General features: G+C 54.7%; 1 protein-coding gene across 1 annotated transcript; it reads left to right on the top strand.

Moving 5' to 3' along the window:
- The first annotated feature begins 756 nt into the window (after positions 1 to 756).
- LOC119101197 (general transcription factor IIE subunit 1-like) lies at positions 757 to 7,403 on the top strand. Its single transcript, XM_037224489.1, has 7 exons — positions 757 to 910; positions 2,679 to 2,845; positions 3,165 to 3,293; positions 4,667 to 4,832; positions 5,528 to 5,676; positions 6,438 to 6,729; positions 7,188 to 7,403. Exons 1-7 carry the CDS (start codon positions 790 to 792, stop codon positions 7,376 to 7,378), a joined length of 1,215 nt encoding a protein of 404 aa, XP_037080384.1. The 5' UTR covers positions 757 to 789; the 3' UTR covers positions 7,379 to 7,403.
- Positions 7,404 to 21,298: the final 13,895 nt, after the last annotated feature.

Raw genomic sequence — 21,298 nt, 5'->3', positions numbered from 1 at the left:
AATTTATATATATATATATATATTTTAAGAAGTATATATATATATATATATATATATATATATATATATATATATATATATATATATATATATATATATATATATATATATATATATATATATATATATATATATATTAATGCATATTTATGAATCAAAGTCATGTAAGGAGCCACTTCAAAGTTAATTGAGACTAGAACACTTTTCTCATAGCACCATTCAACAATGTTTTCTGCGGTCACTTAACCATGCAATCGAGTCTTTCTCAACTTTTCTACCGTGAAAATGCGCATAGAACTTGAGGCTTTACCATGGACTAATAAACCAGTGAATACACCTGTTAGCTATACCATGGACCACCCACGACGTACGTGGTCCATGGTTATCTTAACTGGCCAGGTTGTATAGCCGTCTGCAGTATCCTGCAACTTCATGAAAACGGATAAGCATTTTAGTATTCCATTTAAACCACTGTTTTCATAGCCAGAAATTATTCACGACAACGGCTTAATGCTTGCGCTTCTAGGAACATCGGAACAAGCTGTAATTGAGTGTTATCACAAGTTTTTAGTGTTTCTAGGCTTGCAGCTAATTTTGGTCATTATACTGACCTCCTTTTATTAAAGCAGCCTTGGAAGGGGGAACCGATGCATTGGGGGTGGACTGAATCTGACTGTTATCGATGCTCTGGAACTAGGGTTGCGGTGGTCGTCGTGCTGGGCCATGGACCGATGATACCGCCCTGGTTAACCGGAAGTGTCTGTTGGCGGTTGGCAGACATAGTCAGAAATGGGCAGTGAATTTGTAACGGAAGTGCCCAGCTCTCTAAAACAGCTAGCTCGTCTAGTTGTGAGGGGTTTCTACAAGATTGAAGATGCCCTCATTATTGATATGCTTGTCAGGAACCCCTGTAAGTCATTTAATTTCAGTATGATCAGCCTGCAGGGAGATGAATTAGATGCATGTTGTGTTGCAGTGTGTTATTCTTGTGTGTTGTGAAACAAAATGTTGAGCAAAATTTTGAGGAAAATCACTGTAAATGTTATACCCTAATGAAGAGTGCTCTATGCATTTAGTGCACATAATGCTTCATGCATGACATAATGACCATGTTGATGTTATCACATGATGCTCTGCCTATGATATGGTGCTATGCTTATAATACATTTCACTGCTTTCTTCCCACACAGTACATATGGTGTTTTTCTAAGACACTGAGTGCTTACTGTGACTCAAATTGGCCCCACCACCCACCAGTGGGTGACTGAAGGCAGGCACCCAAGCCAACAGAGATGGTGATGTGGATGGTTAGACAGCAATAGATGTGCTCAAAATGCTACCACTTTATTCAGTGCTATTTTCTTACTGACAGGATCTATTTTTTTGCAGTATGGTCTTGCTAAAAATTTTAAGCCACCTTTTGAAGTACAACAATGCATATGCATGTGCAAGAAATGTGCACCAAGGCCAAAATTGTCCAAATGTATGATAATTGAGATGGGGTTTGGAGCTATCATTTTCATAAATTGGAGAAATTAATTATTATTCTTATGACGTTACATCATAGGACATGGTTGAAAAAGACTTGCAAAGCACTCCTGCTGCCCCCCCCCCCCCCTCCCCAACTTACATAACAGTTCCTGTGCTTCTGAATTCCACTGCATTCATCTGATGGTGTGTTTGCAATTCAACAGGCAGTTAAGTGTAATCAGATGAGGCAATTCAGGATGAGCCAACAGGTGTTGGCCTAGATGTGGGCTGTAGGGAAAGATTGGCAAGGGCAAGGAAAAGGAAGCAAGATGTGTAGTTATGTTTGGACCATCCTGCGGCCAGGCTCAGAGAATGATGAGAAAAGATAGTGTGGCAAAGCCATGAGGATTGACAATGTATGCAGGAAGTTGATCAAGGTTCCAAGGGTGTAGCACTGCTGGCAGAAAGAGCAGAGTAGACATTTGCCCCAATTTTTCTCAATCAGGATTTTGTTCTTTCTAATTTTGGTCATACAACATGCTTTTGTTCATGCTTTCACCTTCAAAATACTATTTACAGGTTGGGTTGTGTCCCAGACCCAAGATTCTAGCTTTGCCCCAGCCTCATTCTGATTGCCCTTGGCATCAGACATGGTTGGGTTTCAGTAACGAGCTGGCATTTCCCATTCCTGCCAGGGCGGGAGGCAGGGGATGTCATATAGCCTCAACAGCTGAGTGTGTCCTGAACCCCTAACAACACATGGACACCCACCAAGCCTGCCCCCATTGCAATGGTAGTTGGTGTGACTGCTGCCACCCTTGTTATGCCACATTGTTCTCATATGGCTGCATTTGAAGTTAGGCATGGTTAAAATGGGAGAAATGTGGTGTGGTTGGTATAATAAGCTGGAAAAATGGCAGTATGGAACAAAAAGGAAAACAACATGTTGTGATTTGCTATCTGATTTAGGCTGCTGTAGGGCCAGGCCAGAATGTTCCACAATGAAATGTTATGTGTGCATTGCATATGGCATGCATGGTAAACCCATTTGTATGCTACATATGAATTGTGCCTGTGAGACAGGTTCTTTTGTATGGCAACTGAGAAGTTGGATAATAACTGTCTCAAAAAGATATATTTCATTGTGGCATCCATGTCACAGCATTGATGGGTGTGGTTGCTCTTAGTGACCAAATTCTTTATTTCAGGCATGAAGGAAGATGATATTTGTGAGCTCCTCAAGTTTGAGCGAAAAATGTTAAGGGCAAGGATCGATACATTGAAGAATGACAAATTCATCCAAACAAAGATGAAGATGGAGACTGGGCCAGATGGAAAAGCACAAAGACAAAACTACTACTACATTAACTACAAGGTAAAAATTTTACCTTGTGGTGATATGAATCAGGGGAAGGTTGCATCCTGTTGGCATGTCATTGCTTGTACCCATGCTAAGAGAGATGCAAATGTGTGATGAGAGCAACCTTTGATCTAATTATCGGAAGTGAAAAGTAACCCTTGCCTTATGATGACATCATTCAACATCATGTTTGTATGTGTCAATAGCATCATTGGCATTTAATTCAGTCTATTGCAACTTTTACTGCTGTATCATATATTCATTAGTGTCATGAAATGGCAATGCCACTGCTGTCATTTAGACTGTTGGGTTTGAGATTTTTTTCTCTTTCCAGGTGTTTGTGAATGTTGTCAAGTATAAGTTAGACCACATGCGCCGAAAAATGGAAACAGAGGAGAGGAATGCAACAAGCCGTTCAAGTTTCAAATGTCCAAACTGTCTCAAAACATACACAGACCTGCAGGTAAGCATATTTGAGTATTTGCTTCTTTCATATGTTAAAAAAGCTGCTGTAGTGACACGAGGTAAGATAAGGCAAACTCTGTTGTCCCTGTCCCCATGTGAATCGGAAGAGCGCCGAACACCTGACCGCCACCCGGCCGACAGCAGGGCGCCGAACACCTGACCGCTACACGGCAGACAGCAGGGCGCCAAACACCTGACGGCTATATGGCAGACAGCAAGGCGTCGAACACCTGACCGCTATATGGCATACAGCAGGGCACCAAACACCTGACCACTATATGGCAGACAGCAATGCGCCGAACACCTGACCGCTATACGGCAGACAGCAGGGCACCGAACACCTGACCACTATATGGCAGACAGCGATGCGCCGAACACCTGACCGCCACCCGGCAGACAGCAGGGCGCCTTTCCCGGAAGCAGCGCATAGGCGTGACCAATGCATTAGGTGTCTTTTAATGCATTTTGTTAAAATATATCATGCAATATGCCATTCCTAACACTTAGCCTACAGCGCCCAACTCAGAAAGAAGTAACATTTGTTCGGGCGCTGCCTTCCTCAGTTACTTTTAGGTCATTGTACATTATTGTATCAGACATGGGCTGGTTATGACGAACGTCTGCTTATTTTTCGGAAGGGTCCTTTGTTTTGTCACACCTACCGCAAGAGAAATGAATACAACAATTCACTTTGGGTGGGCGCGGATGGGGGGGGGGGGGGGGGGGAGGGAGCGATCGCGGTGGGCGGCTGAAAACCGCGAAGCCTGTCTTGACAAAAAAGGTTACGTGACACGCGATGTGGGGCTGCTGAAAAAGTACGTATGCTTCATAGCCAGCCATTTTTAAGCTTCCATGATGCAGTTCCTTTCGCTCGCGATTCCCTTAAGTTCTGTTAAGAATTCCGTTAATTCCGTTGAAGGCTGCCCGTCCTGTGAGGCTGACCCCAGTCTTTTCTTGTCCCTCATTTTGATTTTGGGAATATTGCTGGAATTTAACGCGAGGTACGAGCTCAATACGATCATCCGAGATGTCTAGACCTGCTCGGCCAAATTTATCGTCTACAGACTAATTGACTACCGGAACGTTAACTCATTGGCAGAAGCTGATTAAATTGTGATAATGAGACAATCGTGATCGTGGAAAGTCAGACAAAGATGGCTTTCGCAGTGTCGCGTGTTGATTTGACATAGACACAACGCCACCGAAGGACATACATTTAGCCATTTCATACAGCGCTATACGGTGCACACAAGCCGTCTTTTAACGTTGTTAGAAACAAGAATATACAATTTAGACAAATGCTATGTCTAGTTGGCTTGTCGCCTACCCATTAGCCCGAGCTGGGCGTCAGTGAGCCACCCTGTCTCACAGGCGGACCAGCTGTTCGATCTTACGACGGGCGAGTTTCTCTGCACCTTCTGCTCGACGCCGGTGGAGGAGGACGAGGCGGCCATGCCGCGCCAGGACTCCCGCATGATGCTCGCCAGGTTCAACGAGGTCATGGAGCAGCTGTTCGTCCTGCTGCGGGAAGTGGAAGGTCAGTGCGCGGCGGGACGACGAGAGCCGGCACCGGCTTCGAGACGGCCGCTGTTAGTGGGCCCTGTCAGACAGTTGCGACCCTCGCTTTGGGGACGGTGAACTCTGACATGACCTGGAAAAACGGTTTTTGTCGGCGAATACACTCAAGCGGTCTGAAATTTCTTCGGTTACCTTTTCAAGTCATTGCACTGTTTTCGCATCGCACAAGACCGCAAGAAGTGTTTCTTCCCCCTGGTGCCTTAAGCCATGGCTTCAGCCGCTTACTGTTCATCTTAGCCTTTCCATAAGAGCCTCTTCACAACTCTTGTTCATAAATTACGGCTGTTGAGCTCTGTATTTCGCTGCCCATAGAAGTGTCTGTGAGATTTAAAACCAAAACAGCTTCCCTGCTCAGCAGATTCCGGAATTATATTTAGTTGTGTCGTGATGAAAAACCACGTTCAAAGCTGACAAGGAGGGCCTAAGTCCCGTGAGTCCCCCCCCCCCCCTCCCCTTCTCCTTGGCTGTGCCACTGCCTCCGCAATGCATTCGTTTATTTTTAAATGATAGTTTTCACCACATTTCCCCGGACGTCTCAGTTCACACCGCGTTCTGCCCACCACGTGTGCCTCTGACCTGGCGCGCCCGCCCCCGCCCCCGCTGTTGGCCGGCCGGCCGGTTCTCTCGTCACCGGTCGCGCTCCGGTTCCGACAGGCATCAAGCTGGCGCCGGAGATCCTGGAGCCGGAGCCGGTCGACATCCAGGACATCCTGCACCGCGACGACCGCAAGAAGGCGCGCCGCGACACGGCCGGCGGCGACGGCGTCTGGTCGGGCGAGGCCACGCGCAACGCCGGCTTCAACGTGAGCCGCGGCCGGCCCGGCGGCCCTCCCCCCTCGCCGTCCCCCGGCCAGGCGGCCCCGCGCCGCCCGGGGTCGGCCCCGTGGTGTGGGGGTGGTGGGGGACGAGGGTGGTGGGGTCATGGCTGCGTCTGACGAACGAGGAGACTGGTGGGATTGTTGACGTCCGGTTGGAGGGGATTTAACTAAGCTCTTTGTCGTGCGCTTTGTCGCGGCGGTTTCAGGCTGTGCATTGTGCTACTTCTTGTTTTGTCACTGCTCTCAGAATCGCATTGAAGTCATTGGCAGTGATATGGAGCCGATTACACTTTTGGCGGCTGGAGACTCCTGTCTCTCGCGGCTTAGGCATCAACTGGTTTTGGGATGCAGTTACCTTGCAAGGACGCCTCATTCTGAATTAAATCGTCAGAAGGTCGATATATGGGCATGCTGGTGTTCTGTTGCAGTGTGGGCGAGAAGGCCCCAGTTTGAGGTTTAACGTCAGGTCTGTGGGCGTGGCCTGTAAAATACATTCAAGGTGTTGTTTGTGATTGTGATATTTCCCTCCCCAAACCTTGTTCACAAATGGGTCCGGTGTGTACACATGCCCTGCAACCGTCGCCTGCTTCCCTCTCTACCATCACCTTTCCCGTCTCCTGTAGGCCTCGTCCGCCGTCCCTCCCACAGCATCTCCCGCCGTGTCGTGGTTCCATCTCCCTGCACTGCTGCCCCACATCGCCACCGCCCTGAACCCCGCTGACACTTCGTCACACCACCACCGGCAGGACGAGACCACGGTCAACATCAACATGGAGGAGGAGGGCGCGGCGGCACCGGAGGCGGCGCGCAAGGAGCGGCCCGTCTGGATGATGGAGAGCACGGTCATCACGGAGGACGCGGACGCCGACGGCGCGGCCGCCTCCGACGCGGCCGACGCCGGCGAAGAGCGCGGCCGCGACGACATCATGTCCGTGCTGCTGCAGCACGAGAAGCGGGAGAGCAAGCGGCCCGTCATCCCGGGCCAGGAGAGCAGCGACGACAGCGAGCCGGAGATTATCGGCCACACCACCTCAAAACGTGAGTCCCGACGGCGGCGGCGGGCTGGGGGGGGGGGGGGGGGGGGCAGCGCGCTCGGGCAAGAGATGCGCTTTGGTGGGTGCTGGTGGCTGGGCCTTGGTGCGGCTTTGCTATGCGTTGCGAAACGGGCCTCGGCAGTGAACGGCGTGGTGACGTCATTGGTGGCGGAGATTGGGGTCAAGCCTAAGACCCGACCTCACGCTGGCCTGTGGAATCTCGCCTAGTTGCTCAGGCTTGGCGGCCCTTCGAAACGGGACACTACGGCTGCCTGTGCTGTGCCCAGTCATGATCGTGCTTGAGGCTGGCTCCCGATCCGCGTCCGTGGCCCGACCCGCCCGAACCATACCGACGTACCGACGGCCGTTCTCCCATCCGAGTTGGTATCGAGGCCGGTCCCAGGCGCGTGCTCTCCGCTGTCGAGGGATCAGATCTGTGACCGGTGCTCGCTCCGCCCTCAGCCATCGACGTCAGCGACGACCTGGAGTTCATGGACTCGGACGACGACGAGGCCACGCCCACCGTACAGGTTGGCACCGAACGCATCCCCATCGCTGACGTCGGCGATGACGTCATCGCGCGCATGACGGCCGACGAGAAGGAGGCGTACATCCTGGCGTACCAGGAGTACTATTCGCACATTCACGAGTAGGGTGGGCGCGCGGCCATACAACGGAGTCGAGTCATGTTGCAGGCGCGGGCAAGTGATAGCATGATCATCCCAGTGTCATTTTGTGTTGCGAGACCGAGAGAACTGTGCGGCCCGTGTTAGCAGATTTGAAGGTGATGATGTGAACTGTGCAAAGCAGCAACGCTGTGTTGACAACGCGGCGCGCCGGTGCGCTAAGGTGGCCGCTTCAGGTTATTCGGCGCTGCATGTGCTGGTAGTGTCGGATGCGGAGCCAGTATCGTGCGTTGTACCGGTCGCATGCTGTGACGGCCTGCTGTTCAGCGGCGTTTTACGTGACGACGGCGTGCGGCCACGGAATCATCGCGTTAGTGCTACAGCGAGGCTGATCATGGCTTTCGGTCGGGGAAAGTGATGAATCAGGACGCGGCACGTGCATTGATATGAATACACCATGTTCTCGCAAACTTTTTCGAATCGTTCATCCGAGACAACTGGACAGTGAGGCGCCGGCGGGTACTTGTCAGAAGAGGTCGGGTCCGGTGAGCCTCCGGGTGACGGGTATTGGAGCAGCAGTCCCATGCCGGTCACTGAGAGTGCTGGTCCTCAGCTGTCATCGGTCCTGAGACTGGCCGAGGAGTGACGGCACGCTCACGCGGCGGGACGTGTCAGTGAAACGCTTTGGGACACATGGGGCTGCTTAATTGGCCGTCTAACGTTTACTCTGCATAAGGGGTTCCGTTGCGGTCTTAACTGATGCGCCAAAGGCAGGCATTCTTTGCGTCCCGTGCCCAGCTTTTGCACGACCTTATCGTACAATGGCGAGAGGTCCCAGACGCGGTAACAACGAAGAAAAATGCACGCAGTATGATATAAGCGTATTGCTTAAGATTGTGGGGTCGAATCGTTATGCAGAGGAATGACGTGACATTGATTATGTTGTCCTTTGGGTGGCACAGGATTTCCGGATTTGTTTCATCGACGTTCCCACTGCAGGTGTATGAGAATAATTCAATCGCGGGTTTTACTACATTCCACGCGATGACAACAAACGGAACTCGAACAACACATCCACATTCATCAAAACCGCTCACCGCGCAATTAAGTGCTGCACAGGGCTCTAGCCTCTACGAACACGACACAACATATATGCATGTATCCCTTGAGCAATGTTCAGCCCATCCTGCACGAGTTTTACGTGCACACAACTAGGGCATCGCGCACTCACACACAGTGTTCTGAATGACAATCCGGCGGCTGGTCACTGCAGTATAGTATCCCACCCGTATTGAACGGACACTGTCCGACAGAATGCAACGTCCTTCGGGACACCGTTACTTCAGTAGTCTCCATGTCGCTTGTACCACCCGAGTACTTTTTGCTGCACTGCCCAGAGGCCGCAGCGGCTTGTCTGCTATGGACAACACCCAGATATCAGTGCAGAGTACATCTTGCGCAATGCTCAGACTGCGGAGGTTAAACAACAGCAGCTGTGTCCGGCTGAGCGAGTGGTACTGAAGCGGGCACTGCCATTGAAACGCCGCCGCAGAAGGAGCTGTGTTCTGCTTCAATGGACGGTGGTGGACCGGGCCGTGCCACTGAAGGGCGGCAGCCGCGGCAGCAGCAGCTGTGTTCGGCTTTAGTGGACGGTGCTGGAGCGGACCGTGCCACCGAAGGGCGGCAGCCGCGGCAGCAGCAGCTGTGTTCGGCTTTAGTGGACGGTGCTCGAGCGGGCCGCGCCATTGAAGGGCGGCAGCCGTGGCAGCAGCAGCTGTGTCCGGCTTCAGTGGACGGTGCTGGAGCGGGCCGTGCCACTGAAGGGCGGCATCCACAGCAGCACCAGCTGTGTCCGGCTTCAGTGGACGGTGCTGGAGCGGGCCGCGTCACTGAAGGGCGGCAGCAGCAGCTGTGTCCGGCTTCAGTGGACGGTGCTGGAGCGGGCCGTGCCACTGAAGGGCGGTAGCCGCGGCAGCAGGCCGTCCCGCTCTCCGATGCAGGCCACCACAGGCACCTGGACCAGGTCCAGGCCGCCGTCGATGACCACGTCCAGACGGAAGTAGACGGAGCGACCCACCATCGTGTCCCCGGGCTGGTGGCACACGCGGGCGCGAGGCGTCAGGCTACGATGCCGGGGAGATACACAGATGACCTCACCCGATGACGGTCTGGCTTCGACCGCAGTCAGCTTTGCCTTGGTCGCGCTGCACCGCCGGATCGGGATGGAGGACGTGACAGGCAGAGGTGTGAGAGCCTCCTGTCCCTGGGGTATGGCTGGGCGAAGAGGCACGTGTTCAGTCCTCTCCTTTTGCGCGACACTCTTGATGTACAGGACACTAACGAAATAACGATGTAGGGCGTGGGTTAATACCCAGTGCATCCAGCCGTCTCTTACCTTCGTCCTGAGTGTTAGGTAGATAGCATATACCACTACCGATGTGCAAGCTGGGCTGTGATTAAGATTGCCATTAAAAGCGAAGATCACAGAAGCCCGTCTTTGGTGATAATCAACGGCACTGGCAAAAGTCTCTCTGGGAAGCCTGGTACTCAACTTGGAACTTTACGACATAGTGGCCTGCATGAGCGCAAGTGAGCTCGTCATACGAACTGTACCAGCACTGTGTCTATAAAAGTTTGATCAGTTGTCCAAAAACAACAGTAAATTCCCCTGGTGTAAGAAAGGGATCAAGCCAGTCATGCTTATACAGTAGCAGCGAGTCCTTGGCGATCATCACACCCACATCAAAGCGAGTCCAGCGGCTGGCTCAGCCTTCAGCTCACCTCAAAGCTGACCAGCAGTGGGACGGCCTGGCCGGCGGGCAGCTTGCCGGCGCGCGGCCGCACGCGCAGCCCCGTCAGCGGCGGCGGCGGCCGCAGCCGGTACACCACGTCGGCCGCTCCTGCGTTCTCCAGCAGCAGGCGGCCGGCGCCGGCGTCCCCGCGGCGCACCGACCCCAGGTCGAGCACGCCCGGCCGGCAGCGCACGGCGCCCGGCGGCAGCGGTCGCGGCGCGCCGGCCAGCAGCATCTGGCGCTCGGAGACGAGCGGGCGCCAGCGGGGCGCCAGCGGCGGCCGCGGAGCCTGGCGCACCTGACCGAGGAACTCGCCGCCCGCCTCCGACAGAAAGTACGGCGGGAAACGCTGCGGGCGCACGCGCGCCATGACGTTAGCTGCTGCAGCGCAGGGGCGTAGCCAAGGCGGGGAATGTTTTTGCACGTTTTGACAGCTTAAGACGCCCATGGAACTTATGATGCGCTTTGAAAATCAGGTCCCACATCGAGATCGTCGAGGTAACGGCCAAGAGCTTCTTTGGCTGCTTGCTCCCCTCCCCCCCATGATTCGATTCAGCCATTTTCTCGGCAAAACTATTGCCGCCCTACCGCGGCAATGCCGACCACGATAAATGTCTTTGGGCATGGACTTCCAGCTGAGGCAGCTAGCTCAATGACAGGGGTGATCGGGCGGAAGGTGACCCCTACAGCCATGCTATTCAACGCTGTTCAGAAAACGTACCAACACCGCCTGATCAAATTCCGTCCTGGCCTCCGTGCAGGGGAAGCAGCATAACCTACAGAATCTCCAACTATCATACAGTACTGTCCTGACAAGCACGAGGACTGTATTGCTCCTCACGTTGGTACGGAGCATCTCACTGTAGCTCTCTATCTTGCTGGTCTCGCTCTGGTATTGTTGCCAGAACTCGGGCGACCACTTCGGCGGAGGCGGTGTGCTGGAAGTGGCCAGCTTGTGGTTCTCCTTGGCGGCCTCCAGCCTACAGCACAGCGTCACCACTCAGCACCGGGATAGGATAGACCGGAGCCTCACACACCCTCTGCTGCCACCAGTAGCCGGCACTGGGTAAAACGTACACCTTGCAAAAAAGATCGGACATAGATCTGGCCTATTTTGCTTGTCTTTTGCCGGTGAATGAATTTGCATACTTCCATGCAGCCACACCAGCTAAAGGCACGGCTGTTGGGGCTGCGGGCGTTGTTGCGGTGTCAGCGTGCCTCACCATTGTATCAGCCTGTTGGCCTCGTACAGGTGGACAGTCCGCTTAGGAGTCGGTGTTGCCCGTATCTGACCAATCAGCATCGCCAGGCTGTCACGCTTCGGCTTCCTTGGTCTCAGACGTGTCTCGTGCACCACGCTCACCACCTTCTGGTACATCTCCTCCTGTACCTGGAGACACAAGGTCACGTGCACCACACAGCGCGACGCGGAGCATGTGGTATGCGTAGGGCAGGGTCAGAGGGTACATTGTACCGCACAGCTCTGTATATGCCCGGTCCATCTTCTCCGGCACCTGGAGCACATCTCTTCCAGTACCTCCACTGGGAGTGATAAAATATATCGTGCCATGCACGCAACGGGTCTCACTCTTTTCAGCACTGAGCAAACAGACTAGTTTCCCACATCAGGAATCGGGCACTTTTGCTATCGACGTTAACGTTATATTATCGAAGGAATGTGAATGCCTCCCAGCGCCTTTGGGCTGCATACCTTTCCTGACACAGCCTCTTTCCTGAGCGTAAGAAAACAGGTGGAAATCGTACCAGGTAGTCTTGCGAAAGGCTGGTGGTTATACTGCTGGATATCTCCACAAATCCCAGTCCGAAATGTATGACTCACCTGCCGCCATATGCTGTAAGTGACTCAGAACCCTTACGGAGAGCCCGGTTACAACATGCACCATGTCTGGCAAGGCAGAGCGACGCTTGTGACTTACTGGCGGCATGTGCACCAGCTCTCTGGTTTGAATCAGCTTGATGGCAGCTGGGGGCTCGGCCGACCGGTGCGACGGCTCAAAGTCGCCGGCGCCCCACCAGGTCATCGACCGGGTCACCGTTTCGTCCGTACACAGTAGACTCATGTCCCGGTTTCGCAGGTCTGAAACAACACCACGACCGTGCAGCCAGGTCGAAGAAAGTAGGCGTGGGGGAAACTGCTGAAACACAGGGTGATTCAGGGTGACTAGGCACAGGGTGTCCACCACAGGGTGACAGCGCCCTCAAAGCGGCCGAGTAGACAACGCTAATGTTTGGAGAAATCAAAACATAATTTATGTAAGATCCCGTTTCGGCGGCACGGAAGGAGAGGGGAAGAATACTTTTTCATGGACGCATGAAGAACGAAGTGCTGTATGAGCCTCGATTTAGCTTTGAAGTCTTGAGGACCTGTTGGAGAGAACATATTCCTCAGTTATTTTTGCTGTTCAATAAGCTGACATTTGCATTGATAAATATGCAGCTCAACGTATTTATCTGTTTCGGGGAGGAGGTTGTGCACGCTTACTTGCAGGAACTATGCTATATTCCACATATGGCATCTTCCACCGCTCCTCCGGCATTTCGTTGGCGGCCAGCGGACGAAAAACCCGTACGGTCGACACCTCAGGATCAACGGCGTGGGCGTCGCGCCAGACCTGGCCGCCGCGCGACGCCTTGACGGAGCTGAGGTACCGCGACATCTCACTAGATGTCACCAGCTCGAGGCCGTCGCCCTCGCGGAAAAGGACGAGGAGGCGCGGCTGCTGTGGCAGCACGGTGCCCCGCTCCAGCTGAGCGCGCATGGCTAGCGTCTGCCCGTCGGCGGGACACGTGTCTCGGTCGTCCACCTGGAAACGACGGTCCTCTCAAAGCGGCTGATGGGTCGGGCAAGCCGACGCTCACACGGCCTGACATCGGGCCCTGATGCGGCGGCTTGGAAAAAAGTCGCGAAACCCTCGACTCAAGTCACTAAGTGCATCTACAACGACTCCTGACACACTCACGCCCACCCGAGCCTCGAGCAAACGTCTCGCACGCGGCTCGCACAGCCGTCTCACCTTCATCAGCCGGCCCCTCCTCGTGGCCCTGAAGACCCTCCTCCTTGCGTCCACTGTCTCGCAGAGCGTCTGGGTGAGCACCGGCGGCGCCAGCTCCGTCGCATCTGGCGCCGGCTCGTCGTCGGGCGCCGTGGTGACCACCGTCGGCAGGCCACCGAGCGCGCCGCCAGCCGCTGCCGCCAGCACCGAGCTGGGCTCCTCTGGCACAGAGGCCGGCGGGGCCGGCGGCGGCGGCGGCGGCACCACCGGCCGGGTCAGCGGAAATGTGTGCACGGTCGGGTGCTGGTCTTTGGCGGCCGGCGGCACGGAGAATGAGGCCAGGTCCAGGCCGATCTGCAGGCTGGTGCCGTCCGACTGGCGCACGGCGAAGGTCCCCGCGCTGCTCGCTTCAATCACCGCCCCCTGGCGGAGCACGCCGGTTCCGCACATCAGAGCTGCCACGCATGCACCAGCGACGGCCAAACCGCGTAGTGCATGCAAACAAATGCGCGCAGAAGGCATTTTAAACGCACATTCATGAGTTAAGGCTGTCTTACGACAGCATACCCTTAAGAGTAGTGACGTGAGCAGAAAGGCGTGCATATCATTCGTTTACTGATCATTATGTCGAGCATTATCTCCAAGATTGGTTTAAGGGTGTGTAAACTCAGGGCCCGCTCCACGCATTTGAGTGCGGGTGGGGATATAGTTTTCCAGGGCCTTAAAAAACGGGGTCTCCTTACAGGGATCTCCTGGGCGGTGTCGTTTTAATGAAGGAGAATAGTTATGAGCCCCCTTTTGCAGAAATTTCAACGATTACATATGCCAGCATCAGGGGCCGTCTGATTATCACAGCGGCATTCCAATCCATCAAAGCCCAGTGCCCCAGAAAAAAAACATCCTGATGCATAAAGGAGCTCCTAGGTCAAACAGGGTGCTTCCGATTCACAAAATGTTTTCCGAACCACCAGAAGAGTCTCAATATCCTCAAACAGGACATTCTGACCCGGAAGGGCAGCTTTCCGAGGCATGGAAGAGGCCTCTCGTTCCAGAAAAGGGCTCTCCTGATATAGAGAGGGTGCCGCCACATTCAGAACAAAGCATTGTAATGTATGAAGGTGGCGTCCTTAGCGAATAGCTCTTACAAACAAAAACAGACAAAATGAGTATCATGATCTAGCATGTTTCATGATTCGTATGGAAGTCTCCTGCTTCAGAACACAAGCCTCTTGTTGCTAAAAACCTTTTGAGCACGAACTGGTACTTTTCTAATTCAGTATCTAATTCAGTATCAGCATTCAATACCAAATCCCCTTGGCATGGTAAAAGCTTTTGTAATATACATGTAAGTAGAACACCTCCAGTTTGAGTAAAAGGGCCTCCTAAAATTTGGAGGGAACAGATGTATGACCTGACCTGACCTGTTCGATTGGCAAGTGGATGTGGCAATATCCTGCGGCAGGTGACCTGTGACTGATCTGCGGCAGGTGGACCTGCCCTGACCCACGGCAGGCGGGCCTGTCACAGACCTGTGGCAGGTGGATCTGTCACTGACCCGAGGCAGGTGGACCTGCCACTAACCCGCGGCAGGTAGACCTGTTACTGACCTGTGGCAGGTGGGCCTGTCTCTAACCCACGGCAGGTGGGCCTGTCGCTGACCTGTGGCAGGTGGGCCTGCCTCTAACCCACGGCAGGTGAACCTGTGACTGACCTGCGGCATGTGGACCTGCCCTGACCCACGGCAGGTGGGCCTGTCACTGACCTGTGGCAGGTGGATCTGTCACTGACCTGCGGCAGGTGGACCTGCCCTGACCCACGGCAGGTGGGCCTGTCACTGACATGTGGCAGGTGGGCTTGCCTCTAACCCACGGCAGGTGGGCCTGTCACTGACCTATAACCCGCGGCAGGTGGGCCTGTCACTGACCTGCGGCAGGTGGACCTGACAGATCCGCTGCAGCTGCCGCATTACCACGCGGCAGTAGCACGGGTGCTCAGCCTGCACGTCCCAGTCGTTGGTGGCCGCGTCGTTGATAAGTACGCGTAGGCCCAGCACCCAAGAGGCACGCTCGGCCACGATCCAGCCGGCGTCGTTGACGATGTAGTCGCTGCAGACGGGCACCTGCTCGTCGCCGGGCAGCCGCTCAGGCGTCGGCACAGAGAGCGTGAGGCGCGTGCCGTCGGCGTGCTGGATGACTGACGTGCCGCCCGGCCGCAGCACGGCGCTCACGCCGTCCTGACGCACCACGTACAGCTGTCCGAGGGGGAGGGGGGGGGGGTGGGTCAGGGGGCAGCGCCGGCGGCCCGACGCTGGAATTCGACGAACTGTATTTTCGAGCACTTCAGCGAGGTGCAGACATGATTTTATGCCCGTATTAAAATGGCGTGGGAGAGGCGCGGGCGGTGATAGCAATAAAGCTCAGCGCACGACTGCAGAGTCGGTGCAACAAACATCAAACGAGAAATCACCCAACTCTCCATTCCTCCCTTATCTGGCTTCATGCCAGATCCGTCGACCTCTGACCTCCTTTGTGAGAGGATCGGTGGCCATCTTGGTGAGGTAGGAGGGGAGGGGCGCGGCGCCGGCGGCAGGTCGGCCCCAGCTCCCGCCGCTCGCCGTTGGCCAGCACCTGGCTGACTGGCACCAGCCGGTACTGGGGCTCGGCCGGTGGTGTGTGGCGGCCGGGACCGGCCGACTGTGAAGCGCTCGGCTGGGTCGAGCTCTGCCCGCCTGACTCGGCAGACGACGGCCTGCGGGCGGGAGAGGAAAGCGGCTGAATCGGGGCTTTGCAACGAGCAGTGCTTGGCCGTGAGAAGCTCGCAGAATTCCAGATGTCGAGCACGCCTGATTATACAGCTTTGATTGTTGTTTCGCATAGGCACTTGCAAAATATTTTTGGTTGTCTCCAAGATTCTCAAGAACAAATTACACTCTGCACAATCCGACATAACTGTAATTAATCCTTATCAGCGTTCGCCCAAATTAGATAGTTTGTAAGGCCATCACACTTAAGTTTTATGACACAAGACCCGTGACCAGCAGCACAATGAGATCTTTCACCCACACATGTTACCGTGGCTCCTTGACACGAGCACGTGGATCCAGGGCAAGTCTGCACACCAGCCCATGGCCGACAACACAGAGCTTCTCACTCACGGTTTGGAAGGGGGATCTCTGACGCAGGCGCAGCGGATCAGCGAGCCGTCCGGCCCGAGCAGGTCCACGCCGCCCTGCTCGCCGTCCTCCAGCCGGCAGACGAGACCCTCGCTGACGAAGAGGCGCACACCGCGCCGGCCGCACTGCTCGTCCACGTAGTACTGGCGCACGAGGACGCGCGGGTCGGGTCCCGTCGAGAAGGGGTCGGGCTCGATCTCCACCACCAGGCCGCTCGGAAACGAGACGCGCAGTGTCTGTACCTCGCGTGGGGCCGCCACCTCTGCGGAACAGAGCGGACCGGGCGGTCAGACGCGGAGCGGCCACCATAGCTCAGGCCGCCACCTCTGCGGAACAAAGCGGGCCGGGCGGTCAGACACGGAGCGGCCACCGGAGCTCAGGCCGCCACCTCTGCGGGACAGAGTGGGCCGGGCGGTCAGACACGGAGCGGCCACCGGAGCTCAGGCCGCCACCTCTGCGGGACAGAGCAGGCCGGGCGGTCAGACACGGAGCGATCATCGGAGCCCTGACCGCCACCTCTGCGGGGCAGAGCGGGCCGGGCGGTCAGACACGGAGCGGCCACCGGAGCTCGGAGCCGACATCTCGGCGAGACTGAGCGGGCCGGGCGGTCAGACACGGAGCGGCCACCGGAGCTCTGACCGCCACCTCTGCGGGACAGAGCGGGCCGGGCGGTCAGACACGGAGCGGCCACCGGAGCTCGGAGCCGACACCTCTGCGGGACAGAGCGGGCCGGGCGGTCAAACACAGAGCGGCCACCGGAGCTCTGACCGCCACCTCCGCGGAACAGAGCGGGCCGAGCGGTCAAACACAGAGCGGCCACTGGAGCTCTGACCGCCACCTCCGCGGGACAGAGCGGGCCGGGCGGTCAGACAGGGAGCGATCATCGGAGCTCAGGCCGTCACTTCTGTGGGACAGAGCGGACCGGACGATCGCATGCGCAGAAGCCATTGGAGCTTAGAGAAGGCGAACAGCAGCGGAAACACAGAACACAGACATACACAGAACAGCTACCTCTGAGGAAGCAGAAGGGGAGAGGGCCAGACATGTGCAGGCAAGTGTTGGGTAGGCGCGTGCGCAGGCTACGTAACACTCGTGGAGCTGACCGCTCCGCGATAGATCAGTGCACCAGCGCGCACAGCGCAATGGGCACGAGCACTCGGTCAGGCACGGTACCCCGACATCTCTGAGGACACCACTATCTGAGGGTTTGTTTCTGTTCCCATTGGCATCGATCTCCTGCATTTCGACGTCACAGGTTTGGAGCACCCCATCCCTCGCATTCAACCGACCTGGTGGGGGATCCGGTACCTCCTCCACGTATGACCTGGAAGGACCAGGGCGCGTCCGTGGCGTCAGGTTTCGAGACTTGTGCTTGCCCACGGCCCTCCTTTTTCCTGAAATGGTACAACTTCTTTACACGCCGTAGGCTACCAGCATTGCATGTCTAATGCGACTGACAACTTGCACGTCATCCCCTCGCCTTGCCAGCCAGGACAGAAATAGGAGAGAGAGAGAGAGAGAGAGAGAGAGAGAGAGAGAGAGAGAGAGAGAGAGAGAGAGAGAGAGAGAGAGAGAGAGAGAGAGAGAGAGAGAGAGAGAGGAGAGAGAGAGAGAGAGAGAGATAGAGAGAGAGAGAGAGAGAGAGAGAGAGAGAGAGAGAGAGAGAGAGAGAGAGAGAGAGAGAGAGAGAGAGAGAGAGAGAGAGAGAGAGAGAGAGGAGAGAGAGAGAGAGAGAGAGAGAGAGAGAGAGAGAGAGAGAGAGAGAGAAGAAGAAGAAGAAGAAGAAGAAGAAGAAAAGGTGCCACACCTGCTTGCAACATGAAGGAAGCCTGTCAGTCATTGTTGAAGTGTTGTCCGTCCCATTCCCATGACTAGGCAGTAAGCGTAGGCCGTGCTAGTTGTGCTTATCTTTAAGATTTGTAATTCTTTTGATACTTGAGTGATTTAAAAGACACTTTGCATTGCACTCTGTGATCTCCAAGAGACAGACCAGGCCAAACAGTGAACACATAACGGAGAGAAAACAGGAATGACAGAAAGAGCAAGAGATAGGGAGAGGAAGGATAAGAGAAGAACCAGGCGGGATGGGCGAGATAAATGAGGTGGGAAGCACAAATACGTGAAAGACAGCTTATTAGGTGATTAACAATGACCTAAGCCTCTTGGTTCTTGCAAAAAGCTGCACAACACGAGTCCGAGACTGGCCAGGATTTCGACAAACCCACGTGGCAGCGACATGAGGCTGGCACCGTTTGGCGGAGGAGAAAATCGGCGATTGTACTGACGCGTCCTGACCAGTGTGGAAACGCGATCTCTCGCACCCAAGCATTGGCCGTAAATCTCTCTTGTGGGGGTATGGTTACGGACTGTTGTCGCATGTAGCAAGTCCAAACGCTCCGTTCCAGGTGGGCAAATTTACAGTCTGATGATCACCAGACTAGCTCAATGTTGTTTGCTTCACTGGTGTGCCGCTGGTCGCCCGGGAAGCAATAAACTTTCCATTTTTCAAGGCCAGCCTCAATTGCCTCACGCCGTTGCCCAAACCAAGAGGCGTGGACTTTGCTAATTCCGCGGGTGATTAATCCGTTTCACAGCCGTCAGCTCCAGATCCCGTCCCCTCTATTGCTGTCGCAGTCTTCCGTGACCCACCATCCTTCTTGGACGAAGCCTTGCCGTCCCTGCTGGAGGCGGCAGGGGAGCGGCGGCGCGAGCTGGAGGGCCTCCGGCCGCCGGGCGGACTCGCGGCTGGCCGGGGACTGGCCGGGCGGGGCCGGGTCGGCGGCGGCCTCACCACCCGGGGGCACAGGTGGAGCACGCCACCACCCAGCAGGTTCACCACCACGTCCTCACCCTGCCGGCCGGTCACCAGGGGTCACGTCATGACCCCGGTCCTCGGGAGGTCGTCAGGGTCACCACCACATCCTCACCCTGCCGGCCGGTGACCAAAGATCACGCCATGCCCCAATCTTCGGGAGGTCAGCAGGTTCACCACCATGTCCTCACCCTGCCGGCCAGTCACCAGGGTTTACGTCACGACCTCAGTCCTCGGGAGGTCGGCAGAGTCCCCACCATGTTCTCACCCTGCCGGCCGGTCACCGGGGGTTACGTCATACCGCCAGTCCTCGGGACGTCAGCAGGTTCACCACCACGTCCTCACCCTGCCGGCCGGTCGCCAGGGGTCACGTCATGCCTGCCAGTCCTTGGGAGGTTGCACGGCAGGAGGGGTCCTACGCCGTGTTCTGTAAATAGCTGGTGGCTGCGCTGCGGGGTTACAATGGAGCCTACCGCTTCGTTCGGGTGGACGTGTATGCTGGTGCCGCCGTGGACTACGGAGGCCGAAAGACGCTTGGAACCTTGCACATATTCGTTGGTCTCCAACGTGAGGTACGAGCCATTCTCGAAATACTGACGGCTTCGTCTCCCTAAGACGTGTACGAGATGGCCGTTCAGGTCAAACCCTCTGAACTGAAACAGGAATAAGTATTTAAACAGAATCGACGCAGTTTCATAATTTTTGCTGTGACAAAATAACCTTCATCTTCTTGTTTGAAATCGTCATCATCGTCACATATATCAACAGTGGATGATAAGACAAAAGCTGTTTAGAAGCTAACAAAGCCCTGCGATCTGCGGAGAACGCGCCCAGGACTCTCCCCCCTACCGGGTGACTGGGTGGCCGCGGTGTGAGCAGGTAGTGGCGCGACATTTTTTCCACCGGCTCATCGTCCACGTGGGGATGAATGGATGCGTGTCTCATGGCCTCCGCTGCATCAGCTTGTTTTGCCTTCCTTCCCTTGCCTTTCTTGTGCGGCTTGGATTTTTGCTGGCCGTCATAATAAATGGAAAGCGGGCAAACCGGTCAAATTTTTCCGAGGAGACCGTAAAATATTACCCACACTAAAATCAATGTATTTAATTGAAAACACTCATTACTTGTATGTGCTCTAGCACATATGAAAGCACACTGATCATAATCACACCATTAAGTTGATCTGTGAGATGCAGCTTGCGAGAACGATCAACAGAAGCAATATCAGGTACAACATTACCTCCTTATCTCCGTGCTTGACGTCCACCGCCTTGTGACTCGGAGTTTCCAGCAAATGCTCTGTTTTCAAGGGGCTGTTCTCCTTCGGTTCGGATTGATACTTCATGGAGCCCGGGACGACAAACACGTCCTCTGAGACCTCTTCCTGTGGCATACACGTGGTACACGTGGCGTACACGTGATACACGTGGCGTAGTAGGTCCGCGAGGGACCAACTGGATGTGGTGACACGTTTCCTTACGAGTGTTTAGTGATACCGCCGATGGGAGAACCTCTATCAAAATAAAAAGCTCAGCATTGGGTTACATGCAGAACCACAGACTGGATAAATCATCTCTCATCCACCATCGAACAGTGTTTTCGGACAAACCCATGTGACTAATTTATAATGATGCACTTCTAGGACTATCAATAGTTTACCAGGTGAAACAAACTCAAGCAACGAAGCAATGCATTAGGACCAAATGAGAGTGAAATTTAGAGAAGCTTGCGCCAAACACTGATAACGTTAGCGTGTATTGGGTTAAGAATGCCATATTTCTAACAACGCTAAAACAGCACCTTTGGAGCACGCCTCATGGTTTATTCGTGGTAGTAAAAGGGATTGATTTGTATTTTGTGGGGTTTTGAACTGAAATAGCCATCTTAAAGATAATTCGGTGCAGTTCACAGCCATGCCTTTCTTACGACCTAAACTGCTCTAGTTTCTGAGCCACACGCCCCGCAATATGTGCAGACTATTTCGGGACCCTTACCATTTGGCTAAACATGCATGAACGGCTACTCGATGCGGTTGATCATGCTACAGCAAAACTTTTGCATTACATTAAAAAATCAGAGTTCTAGAACGAGAAGGGTATTTGCTAGCTTTACATTGCCACCTCAGAAACGTACCCGCCAAATACTGTGACCTCTTCGAGC

Source organism: Pollicipes pollicipes, unplaced genomic scaffold, assembly GCF_011947565.3.
Source record: "Pollicipes pollicipes isolate AB1234 unplaced genomic scaffold, Ppol_2.1 Scaffold_4881;HRSCAF=5763_pilon_pilon_pilon, whole genome shotgun sequence".
Lineage (NCBI taxonomy): Eukaryota > Metazoa > Arthropoda > Thecostraca > Pollicipedomorpha > Pollicipedidae > Pollicipes > Pollicipes pollicipes.
Note: the sequence above shows the minus strand (reverse complement) of the source record. Positions and strands in the feature narration are given on the sequence as shown.